Source organism: Ovis aries, chromosome 4 (genome assembly GCF_016772045.2).
Source record: "Ovis aries strain OAR_USU_Benz2616 breed Rambouillet chromosome 4, ARS-UI_Ramb_v3.0, whole genome shotgun sequence".
Taxonomy (NCBI): domain Eukaryota; kingdom Metazoa; phylum Chordata; class Mammalia; order Artiodactyla; family Bovidae; genus Ovis; species Ovis aries.
In genome coordinates this window covers 78,701,619-78,728,573 of record NC_056057.1, presented here as the reverse complement: position 1 = coordinate 78,728,573, position 26,955 = coordinate 78,701,619, and the positions used below count along the sequence as shown (strand labels likewise).

Sequence of the window (26,955 nt, the reverse complement as noted above, 5' to 3'; positions counted from 1 at the left end):
ACTGCGAGGTTTACCCCCAGAGGACTGAAAGCAGAGATCTAGAGAGAGACTTGTACACCCATGTTCATGGCATCACTAGTCACAATAGCCAACAGGCAGAAAAAGGCCGAGTGTCCACTGACGGATGAATGGATAAACACAACGTGAAACATACACACAGTGGAATATTATTCAGCTTTAAAAAGGAAGGAAACTCTGACACCTACTACGGCAAGGATGAGGCTTGAGGACACCAGGCTGAGTAAAATAAGCCGGTCCCCGAAAGACAAACATGGTACGGTCCACTGATGAGGTTCCTAGGGTGTCAAATTCATAGAGACAGAAGGCAGAATGGTGGGTGGTGGGGCCTGGGGGTGCGGGTGGGGGTCAGTGTTAATGGATGCAGAGTTTCCACTGGTGATGATGAAAAACGTTTTGAGTACAGATAAGGGCGATGGTTACATAACATGTGAACGTACTTAACGCCACAGAACTGTACACTTAAAAAGAGTTAAACTGATAAATATTGTTCTGTATATTTTGACACAATTGGGGGGCACGGTCTTGTTCTCCTTCCCTCTCCATCTCTGTCTCAGTCTTTATTTCTTTTTCTTTCTTTCTCCGTCTCTCTATGTGTCTCTCTGTTTCCCTCTGGCTCTGTCTCTGCTTCTCTGTCTTTTTCTCTCTGTGTGTCTCTCTCACTTTCGGTCACCCTCTCTGTCTGTCTGTCTCTGGAGCCCTGAGCACAGCTGGCTCAGAGCCAGGCCACCTGCCCAGCTGCCCCAGGCCCCCAGACTCAAGAGAATCCTACCCTGCTGCTGCTGTCTTAAACGTCATAATAAGTACTGAACAAAAGCATTGATCCCATGAAACGCGTGGCAGCCTCAATCACTCAGCTGAACTGCTCTTGAATCCACAGACACAGAGAAAATCAGTGTCTGTTGGCTGAGTTACGGGGTGATTTGTTGTGAAGCCTGGATCACTGACACATGTGTGAAACACACCCAGTCCACGAACAAGAAGAATGGGGCTCAGAGCAGTTCAGTGATTGCTACGGCTTCTCTGGGGGGAAGGCGGGGCCCGAATCCAGGTCTCTGAGCTCCAAACCTCTGAACACCGCCTCGGCAACGAGGGCCCTCACAGCTTATGCCCTGCTTCCCAAGGGAGCCCTCTCAGCTCTTCCCAGGGTCCCTCCGGGCCCTCCCTGCGGCCGAGGCCCTGGTCTGGGAGTGGCCTGGACACGGCTGCTCAGCACAGCCTGGCGCCCCTTGAAACAGTGTCCTGGGCACCATTCCGGTGCACCTGAGTCAAACATGAGTGAAAGGGCCCAGGAATCCACCCTGACAAGTTCCCTGGGTGCCTCTGAGGCCACAGGCCCACCGTCCCCTCTGTGTCTCCTGGCTACCTCCCAGTGTGGGCAAGGTCTGGGTCCTGGGCTCCTCAGAAGTCCCTATAGGGATAAGTGAAGAAGGAAGGCAGCTGTGCTGTGGGGTCAAGGGGCCCCTCACAGCTGAGGCAGGTGGGCAGAGGCTGACAGGCCCCAGGAAATCTGCACCGACTTCCGGGGTCTGGGGTCTCAGCAGCTCCTGTGACTGTGTCTGGGCTGAGTCCATACTCAGTCTGGAGGTTGCAGAAAGAAGGGACCTACCCCGCAGGCAGGGCAGCACACTCCCTGAGGCCAACACGTGGGCTCCGGGGACTCCGCGGGCCCCCAGGGCAGCTGATCCCCACCCCAGATGGCAGTTCCAAGAGCCCTGGGCTGGGGGAGAGCGGAGGTCCTCCAGAATCAGACCTCGGTCCTCAGACCTCAGAGCTCAGGCTAGGGCTGGGCCAGTCTTTGACTGGTCTTTGGTTTCCAAACTTTTTTCTCTGTAATCAGGTCATCACATTGCTTTTCTGAAGCACCAGAATGTTAGGCTCCTGTGTGTTATCACCAGAATCTTGGCACAGAGTTACAGAGTGGTGGGCAGGGACCCATCCAGAAGGAACCCGGCCTTGACCTCCCCCAGGGGGCTGCCCCAAAGTCTGTGCAGGAATCCCTCTGGGTCAAAAGGAGGAGATGTTTCCAGGGGCCTGAGGATGGGAAACTTCAATGGAGAAGGAAAGGGACGCATTCAGGGTCCTCCTGCTGTCTGTAATGGGAGAGCTGGGACCCCCTCCCAACCTCCCACCCCGCCGCGGGCCGCTCACCAATGTTGGAATGCTTCAGGAGACGGCAGATTCGAGCCTCTCTCTCCAGCTTCTGGTGATCTGGGGAGAGAAAGGGACACAGCATCACCTTGTGACCCTGAAGCCAGAGGCGCCCTGGAGCCCCTGGACGGCATGCGGGACGGGCGACCAACCACGGGACTCACGGCGGGGGATGTGGGCAACACTTCCTGCGATGTCTACCTGGCTGACCACCACCTGCCCAGGGGACACGTCAGGTTGGGCCCCCTACCCACGCCCGGACCCCCAGCTGGCAGCGCTGGTGCTGGAAGAGGCTGCCCAGGGCCTGGGGCGAGAGGCCCGTGGGAGGCATGGTTGGTGCTCACTCGGGGCCAAAAGTTTCCCCCACGTGATGCAGGAAGAAAAAATGCCAGCTGTCAGCAACAGAACTGACAGCACCAATTTAATCCTTTCCTTATCTGTCCTAATTCTGTTCTCTGTGGAGCTTTCTGCTGAGGCCTAGTTTGTTCATCAGAGGCAGCCGTGGGCTGGCAGAGCAGCTCTGTCGGCCGACTGGGGGCGTCTGACCAGTGTGCGGGGTCAGCCTGGGGCCAGGCCTTCCTCTGGAGGGACATCTGGGGAAGGGATGTGTGACCTGACAAACCCGCCCCCCAACCCCACGCACAAACCTACAAAACACAGGCCTGGATTTTGACAGGTCCTGGTGTCGATGCCAGGTCAGCAGGAAGAAGAGTCAAGGCCTCAGAGGACCTTCCACAGGATCTAAATGTTTACACAGGTAAGATGAGGCTCCCTAAAATTATGTTTTGGAGAGTGCTTTTGAAATTTATGAAACAAAGTGGTCACGGGTATGCAACACGATCCCCAGATTTTCAAAATGGTAGACTTCCGACAAGTCTTAAAAATTACCAAGCATTACTCAGAAAGCTTGAGAGAAATAAAAATTCCCTAAGTCATCAAAAAAAAAGCCTCAGAAGGAAGCTGCCCCAGGCAAGACTGCTGCTGCTCCTGAAACTACCCCTCCTCACTCCAGCCCTGGGTGCCTCCTTCCACCCCCAGAAGCACAGAACCTCAATTCCTTGCCCCCAAGGGCTGAGCAACTTATCAGCCAGAAGTTTTATCTTTCAAACAAACAGAGGTGCCAGGAGGGTTTTAAAAGCTGATGAGATTATAATGGCAAAACCCAGAAAAAAAAAAAACAAACCTATTTCCACTGACCAGAGAAGGCAGAAATAAATCACACAACAGAACACACCCATCCGTGTGCGTATCACCCCAGTCTCCCAACATGAGGCCAAGTGGAACAAGCCGCTCACAGAGGAAGACCCAAACTGCACTGCTTGTGCCAGCAAGCAGGGCACTGGCACAGAGGTGTGGCCGGATGGCGAACAAAGGCGGGGGATCAGGAGGGGGGCTGCCCCGGGGTGGGATGTGACTGGAGAGGGGGTGTTCGGGGCCTGGAACACCTGCCCCCACCCCTGCTTGCCCTGGGCCCTTCACAGTGAGGCTGAGGACAGTAATATACCCGAGAAGCCCACAGGATCACCTGATTCACTAGGGAAGTCCCGACAGCCCCACTAGCGGGACACAGTTAATGGGCTAATCACGATATGTTCTCAGAAGCAGTAAAGCCACTGGCCAGGCCTCCTCAGACCTGCCCGCCCATCCCTGGCTCTGCTGGGAGGCGGGATGGACTGAGGGGATGGGGAAGACCCAGCCACCAAGTCTTCCTGCAGGAAGGGCGCCCCCTGGCCCATTCTACAGTCAGCTCCCCCTGGGCTGCGTGATGGTGGTGGGCTGGGAGCCTCAGGACAGCCCTGAACATGGACATACCTGCAGGCAGGCGCGTGCCCTTTCAGAGAGGGGAAAGTCATGCCTGCAGACAGAACATCTCCAGGAGATCCAGCAGGCTCTCCCTCCTCTCAGGATGGGCACTTAGCCCGTCCTACACCCCCACTGCCGCCTGCCCCGGAAATGCTAACACCTCCCTGAGCTGTTCATCTGGCTCCCACCTGTCTTTCCAGACCGCTTGTGACTGGGAGGGCTCTGGCAAAACCACAGGGCAGTGGGTGGGCCTTTGGGACAGACCCGTACGCCTTGCCTCACTCCATCTCCATCTTGCCCTCACCTCCATACCCAATGCAGCAAACGCTCCCCACACTGCTGTGGGGTGGGCACGGCATCAGTAGACAAGACGCAGCCCAAGAGTCACCCACCATTCGGAAGGAGAAGTGGAAAACAGCTACAGAAGCACACAAGCGGCGTGGCTTCCACTTTCCCGCCTGTATGAAGCTCATAAACAGGCAGCACCAAACATAACAGGGTGGGGGTCAGGGTCCCATCTGCAAGCCTCACTCTAGAGGGGAGGGGAGTGGCTCCTGCAACAGCCAGGAGTAAGGAGGCCTGGAGGTGCAGGCTGGTGGGCTCGGGGGGTTGTTCTGTTCTTGCTTAGTGGTTTTTTTTTTACCCTATCTGAAGACTTTTTCAAACTTTAAGCTGCAAGAATAGCACGAAGTGCTAATGGATGGGGCATTTCTGTATAATCTCTGTACTTCCTCTGCACGTACTAACTTCCTCTGCAGCATGAGCAAGTAAGCCCCACACTTCATGTCCTTTCACCAGGTTAACAGCTCGGTGTGTGTTTTGTAAGAATAAGGACGTTCTCTTACATAATTTCAATGCAGTTACCCTACTCACTAAATCCAATGCAGATACAATACTCAGTCCAACCTACAGTCCATATTCCAATTTTGTCCCTGTCCCCATAATGTCATAGCTCATTTCCTCCTGATGTGGATGGCTCATGAATAGCTCACCTACATGCAGACAGGGCTGGAGCAAGGCTGAGGTCAGAGAAAGCCCAGGACGGTAAGGTGATAAGAGCAGAGGTGGTCATCTTTCCTGGAAAAATCGCCTGATTTAAATAAGTCATAAATAAGTCAGGAGAAAACTCATGTGGAGACCCATCTTTGGGAAGCAGATAATTTAAACAACTGTATTACTGAGTCTTATCACCAACGGCAGAGCCCCATCCAAAAAATCTTGCTCTACTCCTGAGTGTGTTTGGGGGATAAATTACTCGTTTAGGGCAAAGAAGGGGCACCAGGTTGCCCAGCCCAGGTGTAGATGTCTACCCCATGGCCACGCAGGTTATTGACCCTCTTGGCTGTTTCCTTTCCGTGTCAGGCACAGCAGCACTTGACCAGAGAGCAGCTCTGAAACTCTGTATCACGATACATGTTCTAAGTTGGTCAAAGTCCAAGTGCGGCCATCTCATCAAGATCGTAACTGCTCTGCTCTGGGTGGCAGAATTATGAGTAAGTTTTATTCTTTATATTTTTCCCCCAACTTTGACAACAACCTTGTGTTACTTTTCTCACAGGGAAAAGTATTCTTTTGTTTTGTTTTGTTTAATTTGGTCCTGTCTACAGTAAGCACAAAGTCAGTGGTTAAATATGATGAGAGTGTGTCATAAAAGCTGCTGAAATATTTGTCCTGAAATTGAAAATCTAAGCTGATATCCTGTGACCTTGGATGGGAATCAGAAACCATAGGAAGGGGCTGGAGGAGGAGGCTGTCCCTTTCGGGTCCAGTAGGCTGACCTCGGGCCAGGCATGTGGCCGTGGGAGGAAGAACCCAGCATCCCAGCTCTGCCCACATCCTCTGATTTGCTCTCAGATCTTCCTGACCCAGGAATTGAACTGGGGTCTCCTGCATTGCTTTACCAGCTGAGCTACCAGGGATGCCCCTCTACAAAGTCTCTGAATTTCAAAATTAACATAATAATAGACAACCATAGACATGGTTGGGGGAGTCAAATTTAACCCAGTCTGCTTTGCACAAGAAGTGCCTCCCACTGTCAGTGAAAACCTGGGAAGACACCCCACCTAACCCGTCCCCTGGTGGACAGGACATCTGATGGGCCAGAGACCCTGAGCAAGCTCTGTGGCTTCTCGGGGCTGCCGCACCTGCTCAGCCTGCTACCTGCCTTCCTCCCAGAACTCTGGCCCCAGAGACCTGTCTGGACTCAGAAGACCACAGCAGTGACCACCAAGCAGACCCATGGAGAGAACACGGTCAGAAGGCTGCCCACCCCAAACAGGACCCCTCAGCATGCCAGGCACCCCAGCCTGGTGCTCCCTCCTGAGGGAAGTCCAAGAGTCCTCTTGAGCAGCCAGGCCCTGCCATGCCCACTGCAGTGATGTCCTGGCTGGGCGGGCAGTGAGTGACCCCAAAAGGGGCCAACCAGCGACTTCCAGGGCTCTAGAGGTCATGGGAGCATTGAGCCCAGCCGAGAGACTCAAAAGGGCCCTCCCAGAGCTGCGGCCTGGTGCCCCTGAGGGTCTGGGTGTCCAGAGTTGCCCTGAGACCCAGGCACCTGCTGCTTGGGACTCACTGCCATGTCAGCTAGTGTTTAGTTCCTAACATTGGTGTGTGGCTCGACACGTGTCCCACACCTGTGCAGCTTTGCATCCAAGGACGAGCGAGCCTTGAGAATCCACCCCACTGACACCCCTACACATCCTGCCCCCAGACAGTGTGGGGCCCCCTCCCCTGCATTGATCCCTTCGTCTCCCCTCACGCACACCTCCAAAACAGGGTGTGGAAGAATGAGGGGCCAGGGAGTGAGGGCACAAGCCAAGCTCCCTCCAGCCTCCAGAAGCCCACCCTGTTGAAAGGAGGCCTCTCTGCCCTCCTCCCACCCACAGACTGAGCATGTCCCAGGAAGCCCGGGGACACCCATCCTAGGTCCCAAGGAGTAGAGCAGCAATACCATGAGCCCCAAGGACAGCAAGTAGGGGGTGGGAGGACTCACGGGGCATGCCAGAGGGGGGTTTTGGAGGAGTCTGCCATTCCTGGGGATACAGCTTCAGTTCTCACAGCCCCTCTGATGTGATGCTCTAAAGGGGAACTCCTGAGCTCAGCCATCTTGTAAAAGCTCAGGCACCTTATGCATCCACACCCATGGAAACCCACCTAAGTTCCTGTGGGCCGGCAGCCAAAGATGACTGGTGTGGTGCGTCTGGGGCAACCTGACACACACACATGACATTTACACCTGCTCCCCAAAGTCAGCAGAGGCAGAAACAAGCTATTTATTTCTCCTGCCGAGAAACACTCCACTGATAAAACACAGCATTCATTTATACCCCAAGAAAGTGCTTATCCAACAAAACAAAAAGAACTTTAGTCAAAGACACCAGCTACATGGGACCTGTGATCAGCGGCTCCTGCACCCTAAGCTCCTGCCACAGCCCAGGAGGCTTCACCCCACAGCTCCGCAGCCTGTGTCCCTAGCAATGAGGGGCCTAGAAGCTTCTGAGTGATTCTACCTTGACCTTAGTGCCAGGCGCACTCCGCATCCTGGAGGTCCCCAAGGTGGGTGGCCAGGGGACCCGGGAAGGGAGGTGGCACAGTGCAGTTCCCAGACCCCAGGAGGCCCCAGGAGGCGGGGAGAGGTCCAACTGGGGCTGCGCTGTAGCTGGCACCCACCGCCCACCATGAAGGAGACGGGCAGGGGGCCCCCAAGGAGCAGGAAGGGGCTGGCGCAGCCACACACAGCCATCGGGCCGCGGGTGCCACCTGGTGGTCTCAGCGTTAGCTGTTTCACTCTGATGCCCTGAAGAACGGCAGCGGGAGACTCAAAACAGCTCTGTACTATCCTAAACTCATCAGCGAGGCGGGCGCCCCCAGCCACAGACCCCCAGATGGGAGAACCCAGAGCTGAGTCAAAAACGAAGAGGAGGCTGCTGAGGGCGGGAGGGGAGATGCAGCCCTTGGAGGTGGGAGAGGATGCCTGCGCCCTGCAGGGTGGGGCACAGTCACGGCAGAGGAAACAGGCACCCAGAGAGCTGTGTCCCCAAGATCAGGACTGGACCCAAGGCCCGGGGACAGCTGCCATCCCAACCCCCCAGCCTCCACCTGCTCTCTGGCTGTGGGTGACTCACAGCAGAGTGGGGTGGGGGTGAAAGGAGCCAGGAGAAGGGCGACAGGAGGGACGTGGGTGGGTGGCTGGCCCCTCGCCAGCTGCCAGGAGCAGCAGCAGTGCTGTGACCGGCAGAAGGACACCCGCGAGGTGCCGGGCAGGAGCGGAGGAAGGACAGGAGGCCCAGCCACCGGGAGGGGATGCCACCCGCTTCCCCCAGCTCAGCCTGGGACAAGTGAGGAAGTCAGAAGTGAGGATGTTGTCATGCTGGACCGAACATGAAATCCTGCATGGAAGGTCCACACTGCCCAGCTCATGGAGGGGGCTCTGGGTTGCTCTCTCCTTCTGGGTGGCTACTGGACCCCTGGCCGGGGACAAGGAGGCTGGAACATGTCAGGGCACCGGCTAGAGGTCACGGGCCACTGTGGCTGCTGCCTAGGACACCTCACCAAACCTGGCAGCTACTGGACACTGAGCCAGTGGGAGTCCAAGCGTCATATCAGGGTCAAGCCCCAACCTGGGTTCACTCCTGCATGAAGTGTGGAACACCCGCCCCTTGTGGCTGAGGTCTCAGGGGAGAAGGGTGCCCACAGGGAAAGGGTGGACAGGGCCAGCTCTCAGGCTATGAGGTGTGGGAGTGTATGTGTGGCCAGGCCCCAGGCACCGACTTGTCTATAGAATCACCCGCCTGAACATGCGGTGCGGGCGGAGCAGGAAGACGCAGCTGCGGGGTGCCCAAGCAGGAGCGCCTGCCCTCGGCTGCCTTCCTGTCCTCACCTGAGCGGCTGTGACCGAATGCCAGGTGTCCTGCACCAGCCAGAGACAGAGCCAACCCTCCCCCAGATGGGGGGATGCCAGACGCTGATGCTGCCCATCTCCGGAGATTTAAGGAGAGCCATAGCCGTCAGGGGGTGGCGGGTAGCTCCCACATCCTGTCCTGTGTCCAGCTGTTGGCTCCACAGGGTGGGTGCTGCCCAGGCTCCATTTCCTCCAGGCTGGTGGGCTCACACCAACACCATCAAGCCGGGGCATGGGAGGCTCACTTATGGGCCAGACTCAAGTGACCATGAGGATACTGGGCACAGGGCCCTAAACAGGGCCAAGCTTTGCGCTCCGAGTCTGTTTCCCACGTGTGAAAAGGGTTAGGGAGTGTGTCCAGAGAGAGGCCACGGAAGAGAGGAAACCCCCACTGCTGGCCCCTGCCCCAGAAGCTAGCCCCTCCCCACAGCCCGCCCTGCAGAGCTGGGCACCTGGCCTGTCATCCTCCCTGCCTTTCCTGCCTCCCTCCTCCAGCCTCTTTCCAAGGCAACACTCAGGACCCCAGAAGTTGTCTCCCCTCTCCTCTCCAGGCGCTTCTATTCTTCCAAAAGGGAGGTGGGAGTCCATGGCTGCACATGACAACAAGGACCCATTATCCCCCAGGTGACCCGCCCCACTGGGCCCTGGGATTCCTCATTCAGGGTTCCCTCCTCTCCTTCCCACCTGTCTCTAGCGCCTACACCATCGGATGGCACAGAGAGCTTTCTAGAGTCTTTGGAGGCTCATGGACATCCACATCCCATTTCATTTAGGCTCATGTTAATGACTACCCAGTATCAAGTCCTTAACTCATGTGTCCCAAAGTTGTGAGGGTCCAGCGGGACACAGCACGGGAACACAGGCAGGCAGCTCTTATGGTTTCGAGCTGCTGGGTCGGAATCTGACAGAATACCCTGGACGTTCGGAGCAGCCAGTGGAGTCCACAGCAGAAACTCTGGCACCCTCCACGGTGCCCTCAGCCTGGGCACTTTGTGCCACCACCTACAGGATCCTCAGGGTCCCAGGAAGGGGGTGGGCAGGCCTGGGGGTGGGTGCACCAGGGCAGTCATAGGCCAGTTCAAGTGTAAGCACCAGCATCTGCCGGTTTGAGCCCACTGCTGGTTTAGCCTGGAAGGAAAGGGAGCCTGGGCCGCGCCTACCCTGCAAAGCCAACAACTGGACACAGAGCAGGACATGGAAGCTTCCCCCTCCCCCCGAAGGCTAGAGCTCTCCTCAAACCTCCCGAGATAGACAGCGTCGGCATCTGCCCTCCCCCCACCCAGCAGAGGGGTGGCTCTTTCTCTGGCTGGTGCAGGACCCTTGGCGTTTGGTCACAACTACTCGGACCAGCAACAGTAATGCTGGAGGCTCTGACCTTGGCTTCATCCCCTTTCTAGGCACAGGATGGAAGGCTGCAGAGGACGACAGGTCTTTCAGGAAGGACATCACCAGGCCAGGGCCTCGGCGGCTGTTGCCTCCTGACAGGGCTCCCAGGCCTGGGACGTATGGGACAAACCAGCCGGACTCCAGGGGCAGCGCAGTGTCCTGCAGCAGGGCCTAACCATCCGGTCACTGTCACTGGGTACAAGCTGGTTCAGGGGGAGGATGAAGTTCGCAGGTGAGCACAGTATGAGACCCTGGTGGTTCCTCCACTACAGGGCACAGGAGTGCCTCGGGACCACTGCAACTAGTGCTTGCTGTTTATGGACCAGCTCTTGGGCTCTTCACAGGCCTGCAGAACTGCCGAGGGCCCTCGGCTATTATTAATATCACTCCCAACTTTCCGACAGGGCCCAGGAAGGCTGGAGGGTGGGAGGATGGGGCTGGGCCACTACCCAGGGGGATTGGCCCAGAGGCCTCAGCCATCCCAAGGCCTTCCCACCAGGCTTCTCAAGCCTTCAGCAGGCTGACATGCTTGAGCCCAGCCTGCTCACCCAGGGAGAGCCTAGGGTCCTGGGGGCATCTCATCCTGCTCTGCATCCAGCACTGGAGGCCCCAGGAAAGTCCAGTCTCGCTGCAGCCCCTGGTGGCACCGGCAGGGCCATGAGGATGAAAAGAACGGCTGCCACTGTAGCTTCTTGTAGCAGATTTTGTTTCTAAAAGGCAACCAGCAATTATCACACCAGCATCACCTGGCAGCCACACGGCCCAGCAAGGGCACCTGTGTGCGTTCTGCAGCTGCCACTGTCTCTTTGCAACAAAGAAAGGGCTGTCAAGGGGCAGGAACAAGCTGCCAGGTGCCTGGGAGCTCGGCCGGCATCCTGCGGCTCCCCACCCCACTGTACTGAGACCTCTGAGCCCTCACTCCACAGTCCCTCTGGTCTGGCCTTTCAGCGGCTCCTCCAGGGAGCAGAGGCGCCCTCTTCAGGCTCAAAGCTGACATTACCCAGCATGTTACCACTGCAGAAAGACGTGGCATCTCATGATTGAGGCCCGTGTGATGCACTGCCCTGAAGTCTGGTGAAACCAGGAGGGCCCCTAATGGCCTAGCTGTAGGCACCCCACCCTGCTCCTCCAGCCAAGTGGCGCTTCTCCCAGGCTCGGACCTGACCTGTCCCCCACTGGTGGCCTCAGCCCCCTGCAGGCAAGGAATTATTCAAACAAGCGACCATGGCCCCCTGGGGGAACGAGTGGCACCCCGCTCTCATCACCATGAAGCCTGCCTCGCGGAGTCGGCTGCTCACTCTGTCCTGCGTGGCTTGTGTGACGGGCAGTGGCCTCCCGGGCCCTGAGCCTGTGTGGCGCAGCCTGCCGCCCACCTCAGCTCTCTGGGCTCCCTGTCCTGGGTTTGGTCATGCCCACGATCCTATGGCGGGCTCCCACCTGGACTAACAGGCAAAAAAAGCGGTGATCCAGCCATAAATGACTATCCTGTCATATCCTCAGTTTTGTCAGCTGTAAAGTGGGACAGAAATAGGGTCCTCAAACCTGCGGGTGCCCCTTGAACCCCTGGAGGGAGCTCTTGGTGCATGTGAGGTGGGCAGGGGTGGTAGGAAGGAGCTCTTCAGATTGGGGGGATGACAGGAACAACTGATGAAACAACCTCCAGAGAGCCCGGGAGCTCAGGAACATTTCCCAATAACCCTGGACCAACCCTCCTTTTGGGGCTGGGCCACCTCCCCACACTCCTTTGACCTTCTACAGCCTAATGGGAACTGCTGCGGCCTGACTACACAGAGCATGTGTATCATCCAAGCCACCAGGCCCCAGAGCCCACGGGACCCGGGGTTCACAGGGACAGCCATGGCCCAGAACCAGACACACCCCAGAAGCATCAGCAGGGCCCCAGAGCTGCCACTCTTGCCTCCTCACAGGCGAGGCCACCAACAACACGGAGGGGGTGTCCCCGAGGACTCCTGCCCACAGAGCCTGGCCCTTTTCTTCTCCTTTTCTTCTCCTCCTCTGCCTTCGCCCAGTTTGGAGTAGTTTTGACTTAGCCTGTTTGGTTAACAAATGAATGACAAAGACGTGTTCTCTCAACAGTTCTGTTTAGCACTGCCTGATAAAACACAAAATGGCCCGTTTGGAACTTCCCTGATGGTTCAGTGGTTAAGACTCCATGCTGCCGTTGCAGGGCGCCACAGGTTTGATCCCTAGTTGGGAAACTAAGATCCCACATGCTGCATGGTGTGCTCAAAGAAAAGACCAGTTAAATCTGAATTTTAGATAAGCAACAAGTATGTTTTTAATATAAATATGTCCCAAGCGCAGGTAAACAGTTTTCGAATAGAAGCATGTCCCATGCAGTTTGGGACATATTTGTCTTCAAATATTTTTTATTGCCTATCTGAAATTCAAATTTAACTGCAAAATCTGGCCACCCCAGTCTGGTTCCCTCATTGCTCCTCCATCCTCCCAGTGGGATGGGAATGGGGGGGTCACCTCCCACAAGAGCCCCCAACTTTCCCTCTTACTCCCTCCCCACCTGCACCAGGACACCTGCAACTCCACACAAACCCACGCCCTGACAACAGAATCTGGGATAAATGGGTCTGTCCAGTTAAAGATTGACCCTGGGGCAAAGGGAGGGACCCCCACTCCTTTGCACCCTCTGGGTCCCTAGGGAAAACCCCTCCCATTGCCCATGGTCCCCTGGAGCCTCTACTCCCGAGCAAGGTGCACCAAAGGCTGGCTGGGAGCCTAGGACATACTTATTCTAAAAAATCATTTTTTACTTGAAATTAGGACATTATACAGTGAGGCCCTGGCTGGGGCCCTGGGGCCCTGGGAGCTGCAAGGGAGGGGGCGTGGCTGCGGAATGTGCCCCGTAAGGATGCTCAGGTGAGGGAGGGGTGCTCGAGAGAGGGAGAGGGGGGAGGGGAAAGGAGTGAAGGGGAAGGGAGCGAAGGGGAAGGGAGGGGGGAGAAGGGGAAGGGACGGGTGGGGAGCGGAGGGGAGAGGAGGGAAGGAAAGGAGGGAGGGCGCCCCAGCGCCCGCTGCGCATGCTCCGCCGCCCCTGCAATGCGGCGCCGGCGGCGCGTCCTCCAGTAACCCAGTTCGGCGAATTCCCGGCGCCCATTATCCTCTGTCTCGGGATGTCTTCCCGCTTGTGGGTCGTGGGGGCCGACAGGAAACCGGCAGCACGGGTTGCAGCAGGAAAGCAGGGGCCCGGGCAGGTTTGGCCAGGGGTGCAGGCTCAGCCCCAGAGCCCCTAGAGACCAGATAACTCCTCCCCGTTACACCGCCGACAGGGGCGCCCCCCAAGGCAGAAGGGACCATCTGGACCCTGCCAAGGGCGTGACCCTACCGTGAAGGTAGCTGGAGGTAAACCGAGCATCAGCCTGGGGTCAGGAGGAGGGTCAGAGGTGAGCCCGGATCTCATCGGTGGCCTCAGCCTCCTCACGGGTAGGGTGTCTCCCAGGTGTGCTGCGAGCACTCACTATGAGGTCAGCCTCCCACCTGGGACGGGTGGGGAGGTCAGCCTCCCACCTGATCCCCCTGTGACCCTCGACCCTTGACCCTCGGCAGCTGGGTGAAAACTGGAGCTGCCAGCGTCCCAGGCTCTGCTCATCACAACCATGGGTTCCTGGGCCACTCTGCTTCTGTGGGGTTCTGTTTCCTCGTCCATGGCACAGGCCTCCCACCACTGACCTCGCGAAAATGCTGCTGAGGGTCAGGGCACAATACCCAGGGGCCTGAGGCCCTGCTCGGGTGCAGCCGTGTCCCTCCTTCGTTCCTCTAGGTCAGCTGCTGACTGGGGTCATTTCTGGGACACCTGCTCGGGGCCCGTGAGTACTAACAGAGCTCGGTCCACAGGGTGTCCTCCAAATGGCCACCAAACGAGCCCTAAAGAGCAGCCACTTGGTGCCGACAAGGAGCAAGGGGAGGGGAGAGGGAGGCGGGAGCAACAAGAAGTGCCTGATGATGAGCGGCTTACCCCTACCACCCCTGTCAATTAATTTTCCTCTAACTGCTTTTGTTAATGGTAGTTTAATAATCTCTTAGTATTCAGTACATTCACAGACTCTGAATGTCTCACAATCCTCTATTTAATTAAGTATTAAATTTAAAAAATCTAACTCTTACTGCCTTTGGCACACGCTGGATGTAATCTGCAGTGTCCTCGTGGCTCCAAGAACTGTCAGTCAGTTACCAGATGGGACAGTTTTTCTGTGTCCAGCGCCAGCATCCTCCTGCCGCTTTCTTTATCACTGGAAGCCTTGAAAGGCTAAGCCAGTCTCCTCGGATCAGGAGGGACCCCACCCTCACTGCAGGGCTGGGTGAGGCCCCTCCACATTGCACTGAAAATGAAGCGGGCAGAAGAGGGGCTTCCCCTCCAACCTCTGAGTCCAGTCTCCACTTCCCCACTCTCCCACTTGCCTAGCAGACTCCCCACCCATGGATCCCCTGCCCCCACCTTCCAGGACAACAGCTGGGGCAAGCATTTCTGAATGGCCTCTCTCAGGAGGGAGAGCTGTCTGGAGTCAGGACTCTCTGTATGGATCAAGGCTGACCCTGCAGGACGCCGCAGGTGCAGGCTGCGAGGTGAACGCCAGGACTCAGGGAGGAGCAGCAGGCTCCGGGCCTCCCCTCTTTGCTTCCTGACCACTCTCTGGCTTCACCACAGAACTTCTCCTGGACTTGGACTTCCCAGATGCTCGGGCGTGTGGTGGCCAGGGATCTCCCTTGCAAACCCAACCCTGCGGCACACCTTCTTCTAGACGCTGCCCCACCCAATCCCTGTCCCAGCTTCACACCTGGGAGACTAACCTGACTCCAGCACAGGCTGCCTGTCTGCTCCTTCAAAATCCACTCGCTCAAAGCATTCATTCATTCCAAAAGATTTATGGAGAGCTCCCCACCTCTCAGGGCCTGGGTGGAGGGTAGGAGATACAATGGTGAATGAAACAGATGAAGCCCTGCCCACAAGGCCTGGCAGTGCAGTGGGTGAGACAGCCATCAAATAAAAACAGGGTGCTTGGGTCCCAGATTCCTACTGGAGGCTCAAGGGAGATCCCTTTGAGGAAGTGTCATCAACAGGAGTTAAGCAGGTACAAAGTTCAGGAAAAGCATTTCTAGAAGGAAAGTGAAAGTGTTAGTCATTCAGTTATGTCCAAGTCTTTGCCACCACATGGACTGTAGCCTGCCAGGCTCCTCTGTCAGTGGAGTTTCCCAGGTAAGAATAATGGAGTCTGTTGCCATGCCCTTCTTTATGGGATCTTCCTGACCCAAGTATCAAACTCGGGTATCCTGCACTGCAGGCAGATTCTTTACAGTCTGAGCCTCAGAGAAGGCATGCACAAAGGCCCTAGGGTATATAGAACCAGAAGAAGCCAGTGCCTGACCAGAGCTGCTGGGAGGGAGAGAGGAGACAGGGCCGAAGGCAGAGTTTCAGGCCAGGTGAGAACTTTGGGTTTTATGTAGCCAGCCCTCAAAGGGTAGTCAGAAGAGGCTGGGATGTTCATATATGTGTTTTCCCAGCCTCTGGGCTGGGAGCTGGGAAGGTGCAGAGATGAACTTCTGCATTTGCCCTCAAGGAGCAAATGATCAATGGAAAAATTTGTAAAGTGACTGCTTTTGGGCTTCCTGGTTTCTAAGCTGGTTGGGAGGACCCAGGGAGGCTTCCTGGAGTAGGAGTCCTAGCGCCTGCAGGCTGGGCAAGATAGTCTGGCAAGAAACGCAAAAGAAAGCAAAAGGTATTTGGGCAGCACTGTGCTAGGCTGACTCCAAAGCACCTCACTCCTCTTTCCCTCACAATGCCCCTCTGGGTAGCGATTAGATTTATCCTTATTTTACAACTGAGAAAACTGAGGTACAGGGTGGCTAAGTAACACGGCCAAGGTCACACACTGAGGCAGTCAGGACCATGTGGCCAAGGCCACATAGCAACCAAACCAAACCCATGAGCCAAACCCCATTGCTGGACCACACTCAGCACGAAGATGAGGGTCGGGGGTCCGAGACCCTCTCCTCTTACCCCTCCAGCTGCCCATTCAGCTTGAAAAGGGGCTGGGGAGGGCCAGAAGACCCTTGGGTCCCTATACAGGGAGGTGGCTGGTTGGTTTTAGAATCCTTTTCCACTAAAGAAACACGCTGATCACTGTGGTGAAATGACAGGTAGTCTGGGATCTGCCGCAAGATATGTGAGTGGGGGTGGAGCATGGGGAGGGTTACCGATGACACAAAATTGCCCAAGTATTGAAAACTGTTGTGTTGAAGCTGGGGGCTCATTCTATCATTTTATCTATATTTGGGGGTGGTTGAAATTTTCCATGATAATGAGTTTAACAGGCTGGGGGGAATGCCCAAGACCTTCACAGACCTGAGCAATGCAAGGGCCCAAGTGCGGAGGCAAAGCAGGGAGTGTCTTCACAGGGGAAGTGCTCCTGAGGGGAGGTGACAGCAGGCGAGAGCTGGCTGCTCCAATTCCAGACCAGCCCTGGCTAGCTGCCCTGTCTCCCACCACCCAGCCCGGGCTGCATCCAGCTGGGACACTGAGGCCGGAAGCAGGGCTGACGGAGCCCCAGGTCTGCACAGCCCCACAATGGCGCCGTGAGCCAGGATCTCTTTGGCCCAGCCTCTGGGACTCAAGGGCAGAGAGCAGGCTGGCTGTCAGGAAGCGGGCAGCAGGCCTGCTGCTGCGGGGGCAGAAGAAAGAGCAGGTAGTAATTGTGGAACACGGGGGAATTTCGGACTTCCACTGCTCCTGATCCTCAGTAAAGAATCTGCTTGCAATGCAGGAGATCCAGGTTCAATCCCTGGGTTGGGAAGATCCCTTGGAGTAGGAAATGGCAACCCACTCCAGTGTTCCTGCCTAGAAAATCCATGTAGCCTGGCAGGCTACAGTCCATGGGGTCGCAAAGAGTCGGACATGACTCAGCGACTAACACTTTCACTTTAAGGGTATAAACAGTAGAGTGTGAATATACTTGAAACGAGCTGCCGGATTCCACGGAAACCTACTCATACTCAGGTGGTTTTCTGCTTGAGTCTCACAAACTCCTATTCATCCTTCAAGACCTATCCAATCTCCTGTGCTCTCCCCTGGGCTCCCACCCCGAAGATGGGGCTGGAGTGGTTTGTTTGGATGTGTTTGCTCATCACCCCGTCCTCAGTGCTTGGCACGTGGGAGGCGCTGGGTAAAGCTGGCGAATGAGTGAAGGTCTCCCTCAACAGTCCAGGGGGCACCTGAAGGTGGGCTCTCTCGCCTCCTGTGACCTGGCACAAGCCTGGGGAATGAAGCAGAGTGCTCCTCCTGCTTTAGAAACGCAACATATGCAGACACAGCTCCCAAACACCTGTGACAACGGTATCCGACCAGTGCCGCCCACCCAGTGTCAGGGGACAAAGAAGCAGCCCTGCATCTGGCAGTACAGTGCACACAGCAAACGCTTGGTAAATATTAGCCTTCGTGTCATTGCTGTTATCAGTCTAGCTGCAGGATCTGAGCCTTCCTACCACACATGCCCCAGGGCTGCACTGGCTCCAAGACCTCCTGTCTCCACAGTGCCCTGTGTCACCCCTGTCCCCTCCTAACATCCGCAGCAAAAATGAGGACGCAGGACTGACCCCACTGGTGCACAACCAGCCTCTCAACATGGGCTGGGACCGGAGCGCCTGCCCCTGGAAACACTCAGCCCCGAAGGCCTGGTACACAGCAGGCACCCAAACACCCATACACGGCTCAGCGAACCACACAGCAGGTTCAGCTGCTCGCCCCCGCAGGCTGCTGGGCTAGAAGCTGCAGACCCCACAGACAGAGGCATTCTCTGCACCAACCGTGGGGTGGGATGTGGTCCAGGACTGCAGACAGTCAGGGCCTCTTGGAGGAGAAGGAGCCTCTCAATTAGATTTGTGTCTCGATGCAAACCAGGGTCGTGGGTGTGCATGGGAGGAGGTGAGAGAGGGCTTAACTCAGCACTGTCTGCTCAGGGCTCATCCGCCCCTTCCTGTCTAATCCTGGGTTGGAGATCCATGGGATCCCCACAGCACTGGGGGGTGGCAGGTCCCGCCAGACTCCTTCCCTGGTTCCCCGCCCTTGTCCCCTCACCTCTGTGCTCTGAATTCACCTGCTCAGGGCGGCACCTCCACCATGGCCTTGTCACACTCACTCACCGCACGTCATCCCCTCCCCCTACATCTTGCCCCACCCCCACCACATGGAACAACCACTGGATCAGGGGTCTGTCTGTCTGCCCAGAACAGGCTGTCCCCCAGCAAGGGCCTGGGAAGTGCCGGATGGGGTGAGGCCACATGCCCAAGGCCAGCTCATGGCCAGCATCACATCCACCCCTGCAGGCACCCCCCTACCAGCCCTCCCAGCACAGTCAGATGAGTCCCCACGTGCATCCCTGGGTCCAGAAGACTGGCAGGGTCCGAGTCAGGAAACATGCCATTCAGGTGGCCCCTCAAGCATCCAAAGTCTTCAGGTCCCTACATCCTCCTCTGGCCCACATTCTTGGGCAGATGACACTATCTGACCACGTCAGCCACCTGGCTGCATGCCTCTCCCCTCCAGCCCTGGGGAGCCCCTAAACGAGAGCAAGAGTGCAATTCCAGGTGTGAGGGTGTGTGGGTGCCTCTTGCTCCCAGCCCTGCGCAGCCATGAACCCCATTCACACCACACTGCAGCCACGAATCCCGCTCCGACTGTGTCGCCAGGGAGCCACAGGCCACACCCCAACCCCAGCACAGGCTCCCCCTGCCCCCGGCTCCCACCGGCCAACACAGCCATTCCCTCCCTACCTCTGGCTGACAGCTTCTTGGTGTTGATGATCTTGGCCGCATACTCATGGCCGGTGCAGAGCTTGACACAGCGTCGGACCACAGAAAAAGCCCCCCTGGGGGAGAAACAAGGAAACAGAGGCAATTAATCCCCCCAGTGAAAACCTAGCATTCAGTCATGATGCCCGGCCTCGGGCAGAGATCTGTGTGAGGAAGGGATGTGTTAGTTGGTGTTAATGTTAGTTGCTCAGTCATGTCTGACTCTTTGTGACCCCATGGGCTATAGCCCGCCAGGCTTCTCAATCTGTGAAATTCTCTAGGCAAGAATACTGGAGTGGCAAGTCATTCTCTTTCTCCAGGGGACCTTTCCAACACAGGGATCAAACCCAGGTCTCCCACACTGCAGGCAGATTCTTTACCATCTGAGCCACCAGGGAAGCCCCAAGAATACTGGAGTGGGTAGCCATTCCCTTTTCCAGGGGATCTTCCTGACCCAGGGATCAAACCTGGGTCTCCTGCATTGCAGGCAGATTCTTTACCATCTGAGCCACCTGGGAAGCCCGGAGGAAGGGGCACCCCTCCCCAAAAGACTTCCACACCCCCCACCCTTCGTGCCAGCCCCACAGGGTCCTCTTTCCCAGCAGCTGGCAGATCCCAGCTGACTGGCACACTCAGCTCCTGAGAGACCCCCAGCCTCGGAATCCTCACAGACCAGCAGGACTGAGGGCCTGTCTGGGGGCCTTTCAGCAAGCACCCTCCTTCACTCTGTGCCAAGTCCTCGAGACCCAGGGTCCTCCTAGAGCAATGAACGCTGGCCCGGCTACAGACGGTGGAATAGGGAGGCGCAGCCTGCGGGGACTCACTGAAGGTTCTGGAGGGAAGAAGAAGCATCACATAATTACGCTGCAAAGCTGGAGGCGAAGGCCCCTCCCCCAGATCCTCCACCGCCACTATACAGCAGAGGCGGCCAGTCCCACAGCGGAGGAGACATTTACCTACCCACAGCATCAGCGCTTCTGAGAGGAGCAAGGACCAGCCTGGAGGGCTGGGAGAAGGAAACCTGAAAGGCGGAGTGACCGCTGCCGAGGTCACTGAGAGGTTCTGCATGTGACTCCCCAAACACTGACCCTTGAGAGGAGGACGGTGTGCAGGAGGTGGCAGAGCAAGCCAGAGCCCCGAGAGCAGGCCCGTGAGGGTCCCGGGGCCGGCAGGGAGCACAGGCCAGAGGGAGCCTGGGGTCCATCAGAAGATCCTCCACGGTATTCGACTTGTCACCACCGTTGGTTTAATTTGATTTGAGATCATTTTCGAAGAACATTAGACCCAGCATGTATGAGACAAAGCCAGAACAGGAAATGTCTGGGGAAGGGTCCAGACTGGAGGCTGCCACAGGAGGTGGGCACAAAGGCTGAGCACATGGACCGGTGGGGCGGGGGACACCCCTGACCACAGGCCCCTCCTCTGTCTTCCCTCCCCAGAGGCCCTGCAGGCACAGCCCCCATCGGAACCCAGCACCACCCCACCCCCCGCGCCGCCCCTGCTGCCCACAGAGCCTGAGAGGCCCACCAGCTGCTTGAGCCCAGGCTCCAGGTGACGGGAAAGCAACGTCTTAAACAGAGAACACATTTCTGCTATAATCCTTTTTGGGATAAGACTTTGGGGCCTTCGCTGGTGGTCCAGTGGTTAGGACGCTGCCCTTCCAGCGCAGGGGGTGCAGGTTCAGTCTCTGGTCTGGGAAGCTCCCACGTGCCATAGAGAAACTAAGCCTGCAGGCCACAGCTATGCAGCCTGCGCTCTAGAGCCCAGGAGCCACAGCTACTGGGCCCTCACGCCCCAGAGCCCATGCTCTGCCACAGGATAGGCACCGCGTGAGAAGCCCGCGCACCACCACGAACACTCGGCACAGTCAAAAACAAATACACGAAATTTTTTACAAGTCTAACTTGACTTTACAAAATAGCAATAAGAATAATACAATTTTTTAAAAAACTTCATTAAAATGGACTATTCACTTCCTTGGGAAAAAGTAAATATTACACTAGATCTACTTGAACATTTTCTTAACATCCCAGGTCTTTATGATCAATAGGTGTGCTTAGAGCTATATTTTTGCTTCTTCAAAGTCAGAACCGGGCAGTGGCTGCCTCTGCGGGGGCAGGGAGCTGGGGTCTGGCACACTAGTCACTCCACATCCTCTGTCCTGTGTGATTTTCTCACTGTCTATGAGTTGCAGTCTCAAAATTTCTTCTATTTTAAGAAAAAAAAAAAAAAAGAAAGGATGATTTTTTTTTTTTTTTTTTTTTGATCAGTGACACTAGCTTGGGAGAGAGCGTGTTGAGGCTTCAAGCAGGTCTGGGTTTGAACCCTGCTCTGTCTCTTCCTGGCTGCACCCTCTGCGCCTGTTTCCCCACCCACCCAAGGAGCAGCAAATGCTCACGGGGCCACTGCAAAGGCTGAGCCAGGCCTCAAAAGGCTGAGCCAGGCCCCAGGTGGCTGTCTGCCCGAGGCTGCTTTGGCCTCCTCCTCACCAGCCCAGCCTATCCCTGGTCCTCCCATCCACTTCCTGCCCAGGAGAGCAGAGGGTATCAGGTATATAGGGCTGAGCTGCCACCTTCATGCTCGGGCCTCCAAAGGGCACGGACACCCAAGCACCGGCTCACAGGCCTCCATGGAATAGTCAGGGCTTCCAGTGCCAGAATCCAATCCCCACTGATGCTGGAAGTTCCAAATAGCCAGAGGGCTGCTCACAAGCCTGGTGGGCGCTGGGTGAGGCACCATGGGGCCCAAAGGTGAGCTCGTCCCCGGAGTGGGGAGGGGCCTACAGGGCCTGTCCACCTGCTGCTGTCCAGCCAGGGTAAGTACAGGACCAAGGGACAGTGAGCCGGGAATCCTCCCGGGTACACGGCAGGGTGTGCCTAAAGTGAACAAGAGGAACAGCCAGATGGACCATCCCAGACAAGCTGCCCTGCTGCCCCATGTCCTTCCGGGTCGAACTCCGCTGTCTCTTCTGCAGGGGGCTCTGGGTGAGTGATGGCAAGGGTCTGAGATGATGGCAGAGCCAGGCAGGCAGAAGCCAGTCTCTGGAGGCAACCAGGAACATGGCAGGTAAGCTCCCGGCATCCAGCAAGCGCTCAATAACAGACCTTACAGGTGGCACACAGGCTGGAGAACAGACTGCTCTTGGACGCAGGTCTTTCTCTCCCAGAGTCCTGCCTGCTGAGGATGCGGGCACCTCTGGAAGCCCCTATGGGGTAGGGTTTCTCCTGCTCCTGTGTCCCAGCTTGAAAAAAATTTCTAGAAAGAGATGCCCTACCCTCCCCCAAGTCTGGTCACCCCACCCTGGTCTTCCTGGTCACCCAAACCTGCACCCCAGTGCCCATTAACTCTCAGGGAGGACCTGGGCCAGCCGAGGCTGTGCCTGGAGCAGGGAGAAGCAGCCGGGACACTAGGGAGCCCTCGGAGCTCAGTCTTCCAGCTCAAGACCCATGGAAGTTTCCCTGAAAGCTTGGTCAGGCGCCTGACAAAGCTCACAAGCTAGAGGACGCTCCATGGCTTCACTACCTGGAGTGAGAGCACAGGGAAGCAGTTTGGCCCCCGATGACCACCACTCCTTAGGCCAGTCTCCCCCAGCTCCCCTCTCCCATCCTTGAAGCCAGCTTCTCAGTCACCACCATTCCCAATCTCCTTCTGCCCCCTCCCCAGGCATCCACCCACTTTCCAGTGGCTCTGCCAGTTGCTTGATGTGGATCACAAGCAGGCTCCCCAGAAGACCCGATGCTAAGAAGCATGTGCAGTAAGGACCATGGGCCAGGCCCCCAACATCTCGAACATCACAGACAACAGTCAGGTGAGCACCAGCGCCATTCTCCTTCGAAATCTGCAGCATCTACCCACCTGAAACTTAGAATTACTGAGAGAATGACAGGGACAAGAACCTAGGTCTGTATCCTAAAGCCAACCCCGCTGCCATCAAGCAAACTTCTATGCATCCTTCAAGACCCAATTCAATACCTCCTCTTGGAAATCCTCCCCAGCTGCCACAGGAAGTCAGCTCGGTCTCCACCAGACACTATACTCTACATGTCTTGGCTCACTTTGCCCACTCTATTATAATAATTTATCTGTTTCTGGCCCTCCACTGTGGCTCTCCATAGACAATCAAGATGCTGGGGACAGGCAGAGGGTCCAGACTGTGATAAGAGAGTAAGGGCTGACCTCCAAGCACCATGAGTGGAAGTGAGTGGAAGTGCTGGGCTTCAGCATACCTCAGGCCTGCAGGACAAGAAAGGGCAGCCTTCTGGGAAGACAGGGAGAGACTGGGAGGGGTCAGACTCTGGGGAGCAGGCCAGCAGGGGAGGGTGAGCGCCCAAGCCCTCCCTGGATGGGGAAGGGGCATCTGGTGGGGTGAACTAGCGTCTGTGGGAGGGTGGAGAGTGCCTGTAGGTGGAGAATGTCTCCTGCGGGGCTGAGGCCATGGGGCCCCTGATCAAAGCAGAGGGCCACTGATGTACCAGGAGCCTGGCAGACCCCCACCCTGCCCACAGGGGCTCCGGGGTGCAGATGCAGGGCACAGACCAGGCAGGTGGTGAGGCAACAGGTCCCTGGACTGCGTCTGGATAGGCTGCCTGATGCTCTAGTCGTCCACGAATGGCACGGCAGGTGGCGGCCAGCTGCAGGGTTGGAAACGCCACTTGGGGCATAGCTTGTAGGGGAGAAGTCAGAAAGGTGGGGGTCCGGGTGGGGGTGAAGTTCAGGGAGAGGGCGTGGTGGGGGCTCCCCTGAACCTCGAGGTCACCATGCGATGCCTGGTGGAGCACCTGCTGCTGCACTCAGGTTTAAAGTTATTTGAAGAATGTGATCAGATCAGGAGCCTCCTGGGCACCAAGTGGGGACTCTTAAGAATCAAGTAAAGCTAATAAAACAAAGAAAACACTTTTTCATAAAGCCATTTATAGAAAGTCTACTGAGGAACCGCAAGAGCAGAGAGGCTGGCCAGGGGACATGGGGGTGGGATGGGGGAATGAACCCTGGAGCTGCCTGGGGTCTGGTCAGCTGCACGCGGGTGCCCAGCACTGCTACAGCCATGCCAGCCCATGGTGACACTCGAGGGTCACTCTCTTGCCACACTGGGCAGAAGCATCAAGCCAGCAAGTGGCTCCCAGCCCCATTTACTCTCTCATTCCTCCCTATCCAACCTGAGGGTATGCCCTGACCCTACCTCTCACCTGGACACAGAGAGCCCACTGGCCCTCGGGGGCAGGGTCTGGCCTGGGTTTCCACCTGCAGGGCTCTTAGCTGTCCCCATGCCTGACCACCTGCTGCCACCTGGAACTTGCCCTTGACATGGATTTCCTGCAGCCCCCATGGCACTTGCTTTGGGGACCTGCCTCCTCCCTCCTCTGCTGGCCAAGCCCAGGGGCCCAGCCTACCTTCTGCCCACTGAGCTGAGCTGGTGTTGGTGGGAGAGGCTGATGGGCAGGAGGGTCTGGTCTTGCCTTGTCCCCACAGTGGGGGCTGCAGAACAGGGGAGCGCTGACAACGGATATCACTTTGGGACCCTGCATCCTGGGCCTGGGGCTTCCTCATGCAGGGTATGTGGAGGCCCTGGCGCAGAGCAGGCATCAGACTCCTGTAACTGGGGACCCCCTGCTTCTGCTCCTCCACAGCCACTCGGCACTTCCACTGCCTCCTTCCTGGTGTACATTCCAGGGGTGCAGCATCTCCTCTCTCCACCACCCCCATCCCTGTGGTCCACTGGAAGACGGGGCCCGTGCACCTGACTCCGGCTCTCTGCCCTGTCCTGGCCTCGCAGGTACTAGCCTGGCTGCCAACAGGGCTGGCACGGCCCTGTTGAAGACATACCTGGTGGCTGAACAACCTGGGAAATCCCCATCTGCACTCTGCTAACCTGGATGCTCGGGAGCAGGAATGCTTGACAACCAGCCAGAGCCAAGGGCCCACATCACATGTGGACCAGTCCATGGGTTTCTTAAATTGTAGGGCCAAAGACAGCCAGAAGTGCTGAGTAAAAGAACCAGACCCTTGTTGATCTGTGTTGTAAAGGCTTCCACACAAGTGAGACCCTGGGATGTCCTCTCAGTGAAAACCGCCATCCTGGGCCCCCAACTTCCCAGGCAGATCCACAAAAGATCTTTCTGGAATGGGCTAAGCAGGTGGCAGATGCACTCGGCTGGTCCAACAGTTTTATTTCCCATGTACATTAACAAGCGGGTGTTCTTTTAAAGCAGCCTGAGCACCCAGCCTGGGCCGCCCCAGTGGGCTCAGCTCAGAAGGGTCTGGGCCAGGGGCTCAGGCAGGGAGGCTGGACAGCCCAGCAGACATGCTCACTCACCACACCAGGCCCTCCGCTTGCCTGGATTTGTGGATTTCAGCTAAATCAAGCTGCTGCTTATTTGTGTGGTAGCGAAAAAATTTTTTCTACCTTTGATTAAAATGACAGGGGAGGTCTGTTTATATTTGTAATCTGGACCTAAGCGATTCAGTAGAAAATAGGGACTTGTACGTGAAATTGCTGTGGGGGCTTTTTCTTGCTTATAATAATAATTTTAAAAACAGAATCCACGCTCGAGGCAGAAAACAGAGTAACCAAGGTGGTTTCAATAGAGCGAGTTGAAGCCGCCTCCACTTTCAGAACCCATTGCTAGAGTCCCACGATGCTCTGATGTGTCTCGGTGATGTCTACACCACAGGAAGGCTTTCCTCACCAACACTCAGGAATCTCTTGCTGTTTATATTCTGCTTCTTCCTCTTACTACTTTCCCACCCTGCAAACAACTCTACCACAGTACCACCTGGCCATTATATACTGCTTTACTGGTGGGCACCAGGAGGGTATGTGACCCTCCCTGGCTCCCTGGCCTCGGGGTTGGGCAGATGAGGAGAGCATGCTGGCTCTGATAGGACTTGGGCAAATGTGTGCCATGCTGGGCAGGGGCAGGAGGGCCCAGCACAGGAGTAATGTCCAGGCCGCAGGCCCATAAGGGCTGTCCATCATCAACAGTCCATGGAGCTCAGGGAACCATGTCGCTCTCCTGCCCTGAACCCAGAACATCCTGGGTTTCTGTCACAGGACCTGAAGTAGCCAAACTAGAGACCGATGCTAGACAACATTTAATTTTGTTTGTGAACACCCAAATCACTGTGGTCTCTGCAGCCTCCCAGCGTGCCTTTTATCAGCAGGTGCGTTCCGGCTTTGTGTTTGGCCTTTTATATTTAACATCACTTCACACACAGTTCCCACTCCCTGACCTAGATCATAGACGTGTCATCTTCATAGTAGAGAACGTTCCTTCCACGGATAGCCGAGCACTTCCTCGACTGGCAGGCATTTGGGATGTTTCCAATTTCCCTTCTCGTAAATGCCTGCCGTAAACATCTTGGTTATTTCTGTAGAGTTGATTTCCAGAGGCACAATCGCTGGGTGATTTACAACCACACCAGCGATGAAAATGCCAGCTCTTGCCACTGCCCCACTGTCCATCCCTGGCCTTTCCAAGGTCCTTTTCTGGAGTCCCAGCAGCTCCTCGGTCCCGACCTCTGAGCTTGGGCCAGAAACTCAAGTCATAAGTCATCCATGCAGTGCCTGTAAACAGGGGTCCCCACAACATGGTACACAGGCTGGGCAGCTGAAACCCCAGATTATTGTCTCACAGTTAGGAGACCAGAAGTCCAAGACCAAGGTGCTGGCAGGGTCGGTTCCTTCTGAGGCTGTGGGAGCCTGCTCTAGGCCTCTCGACAGCTTCTGGGGCTTCACGGGGGATCCTGGGCTTGCAGAAGCATCATCTCCACCTTCATGTTCATATGGCATTCTCCCTGTGTGTCTCCCTGTGCCCAAATTTCCCCTTTTTATAAGGAAACACAGGAAAGGTGGGGGGGCTTCCCTAGTGGTAAAGAATCTG

At 56.5% G+C, this 26,955-nt stretch overlaps 1 protein-coding gene across 13 annotated transcripts in view; it reads right to left on the bottom strand.

Moving 5' to 3' along the window:
- CAMK2B (calcium/calmodulin dependent protein kinase II beta) overlaps positions 1 to 26,955 on the bottom strand; it is a 90,804-nt gene that overhangs the window by 39,058 nt on the left and 24,791 nt on the right. For all 13 annotated transcript variants that reach the window (XM_027968716.3, XM_027968714.3, XM_027968722.3 and 10 more), the window contains exons 2-3: positions 19,058 to 19,152; positions 2,170 to 2,229 (exon numbers count right to left, since the gene is read on the bottom strand). In XM_027968716.3, the coding sequence (XP_027824517.1) occupies positions 2,170 to 2,229; positions 19,058 to 19,152 (155 nt within the window). The remainder of the gene's footprint in view (positions 1 to 2,169; positions 2,230 to 19,057; positions 19,153 to 26,955) is intronic.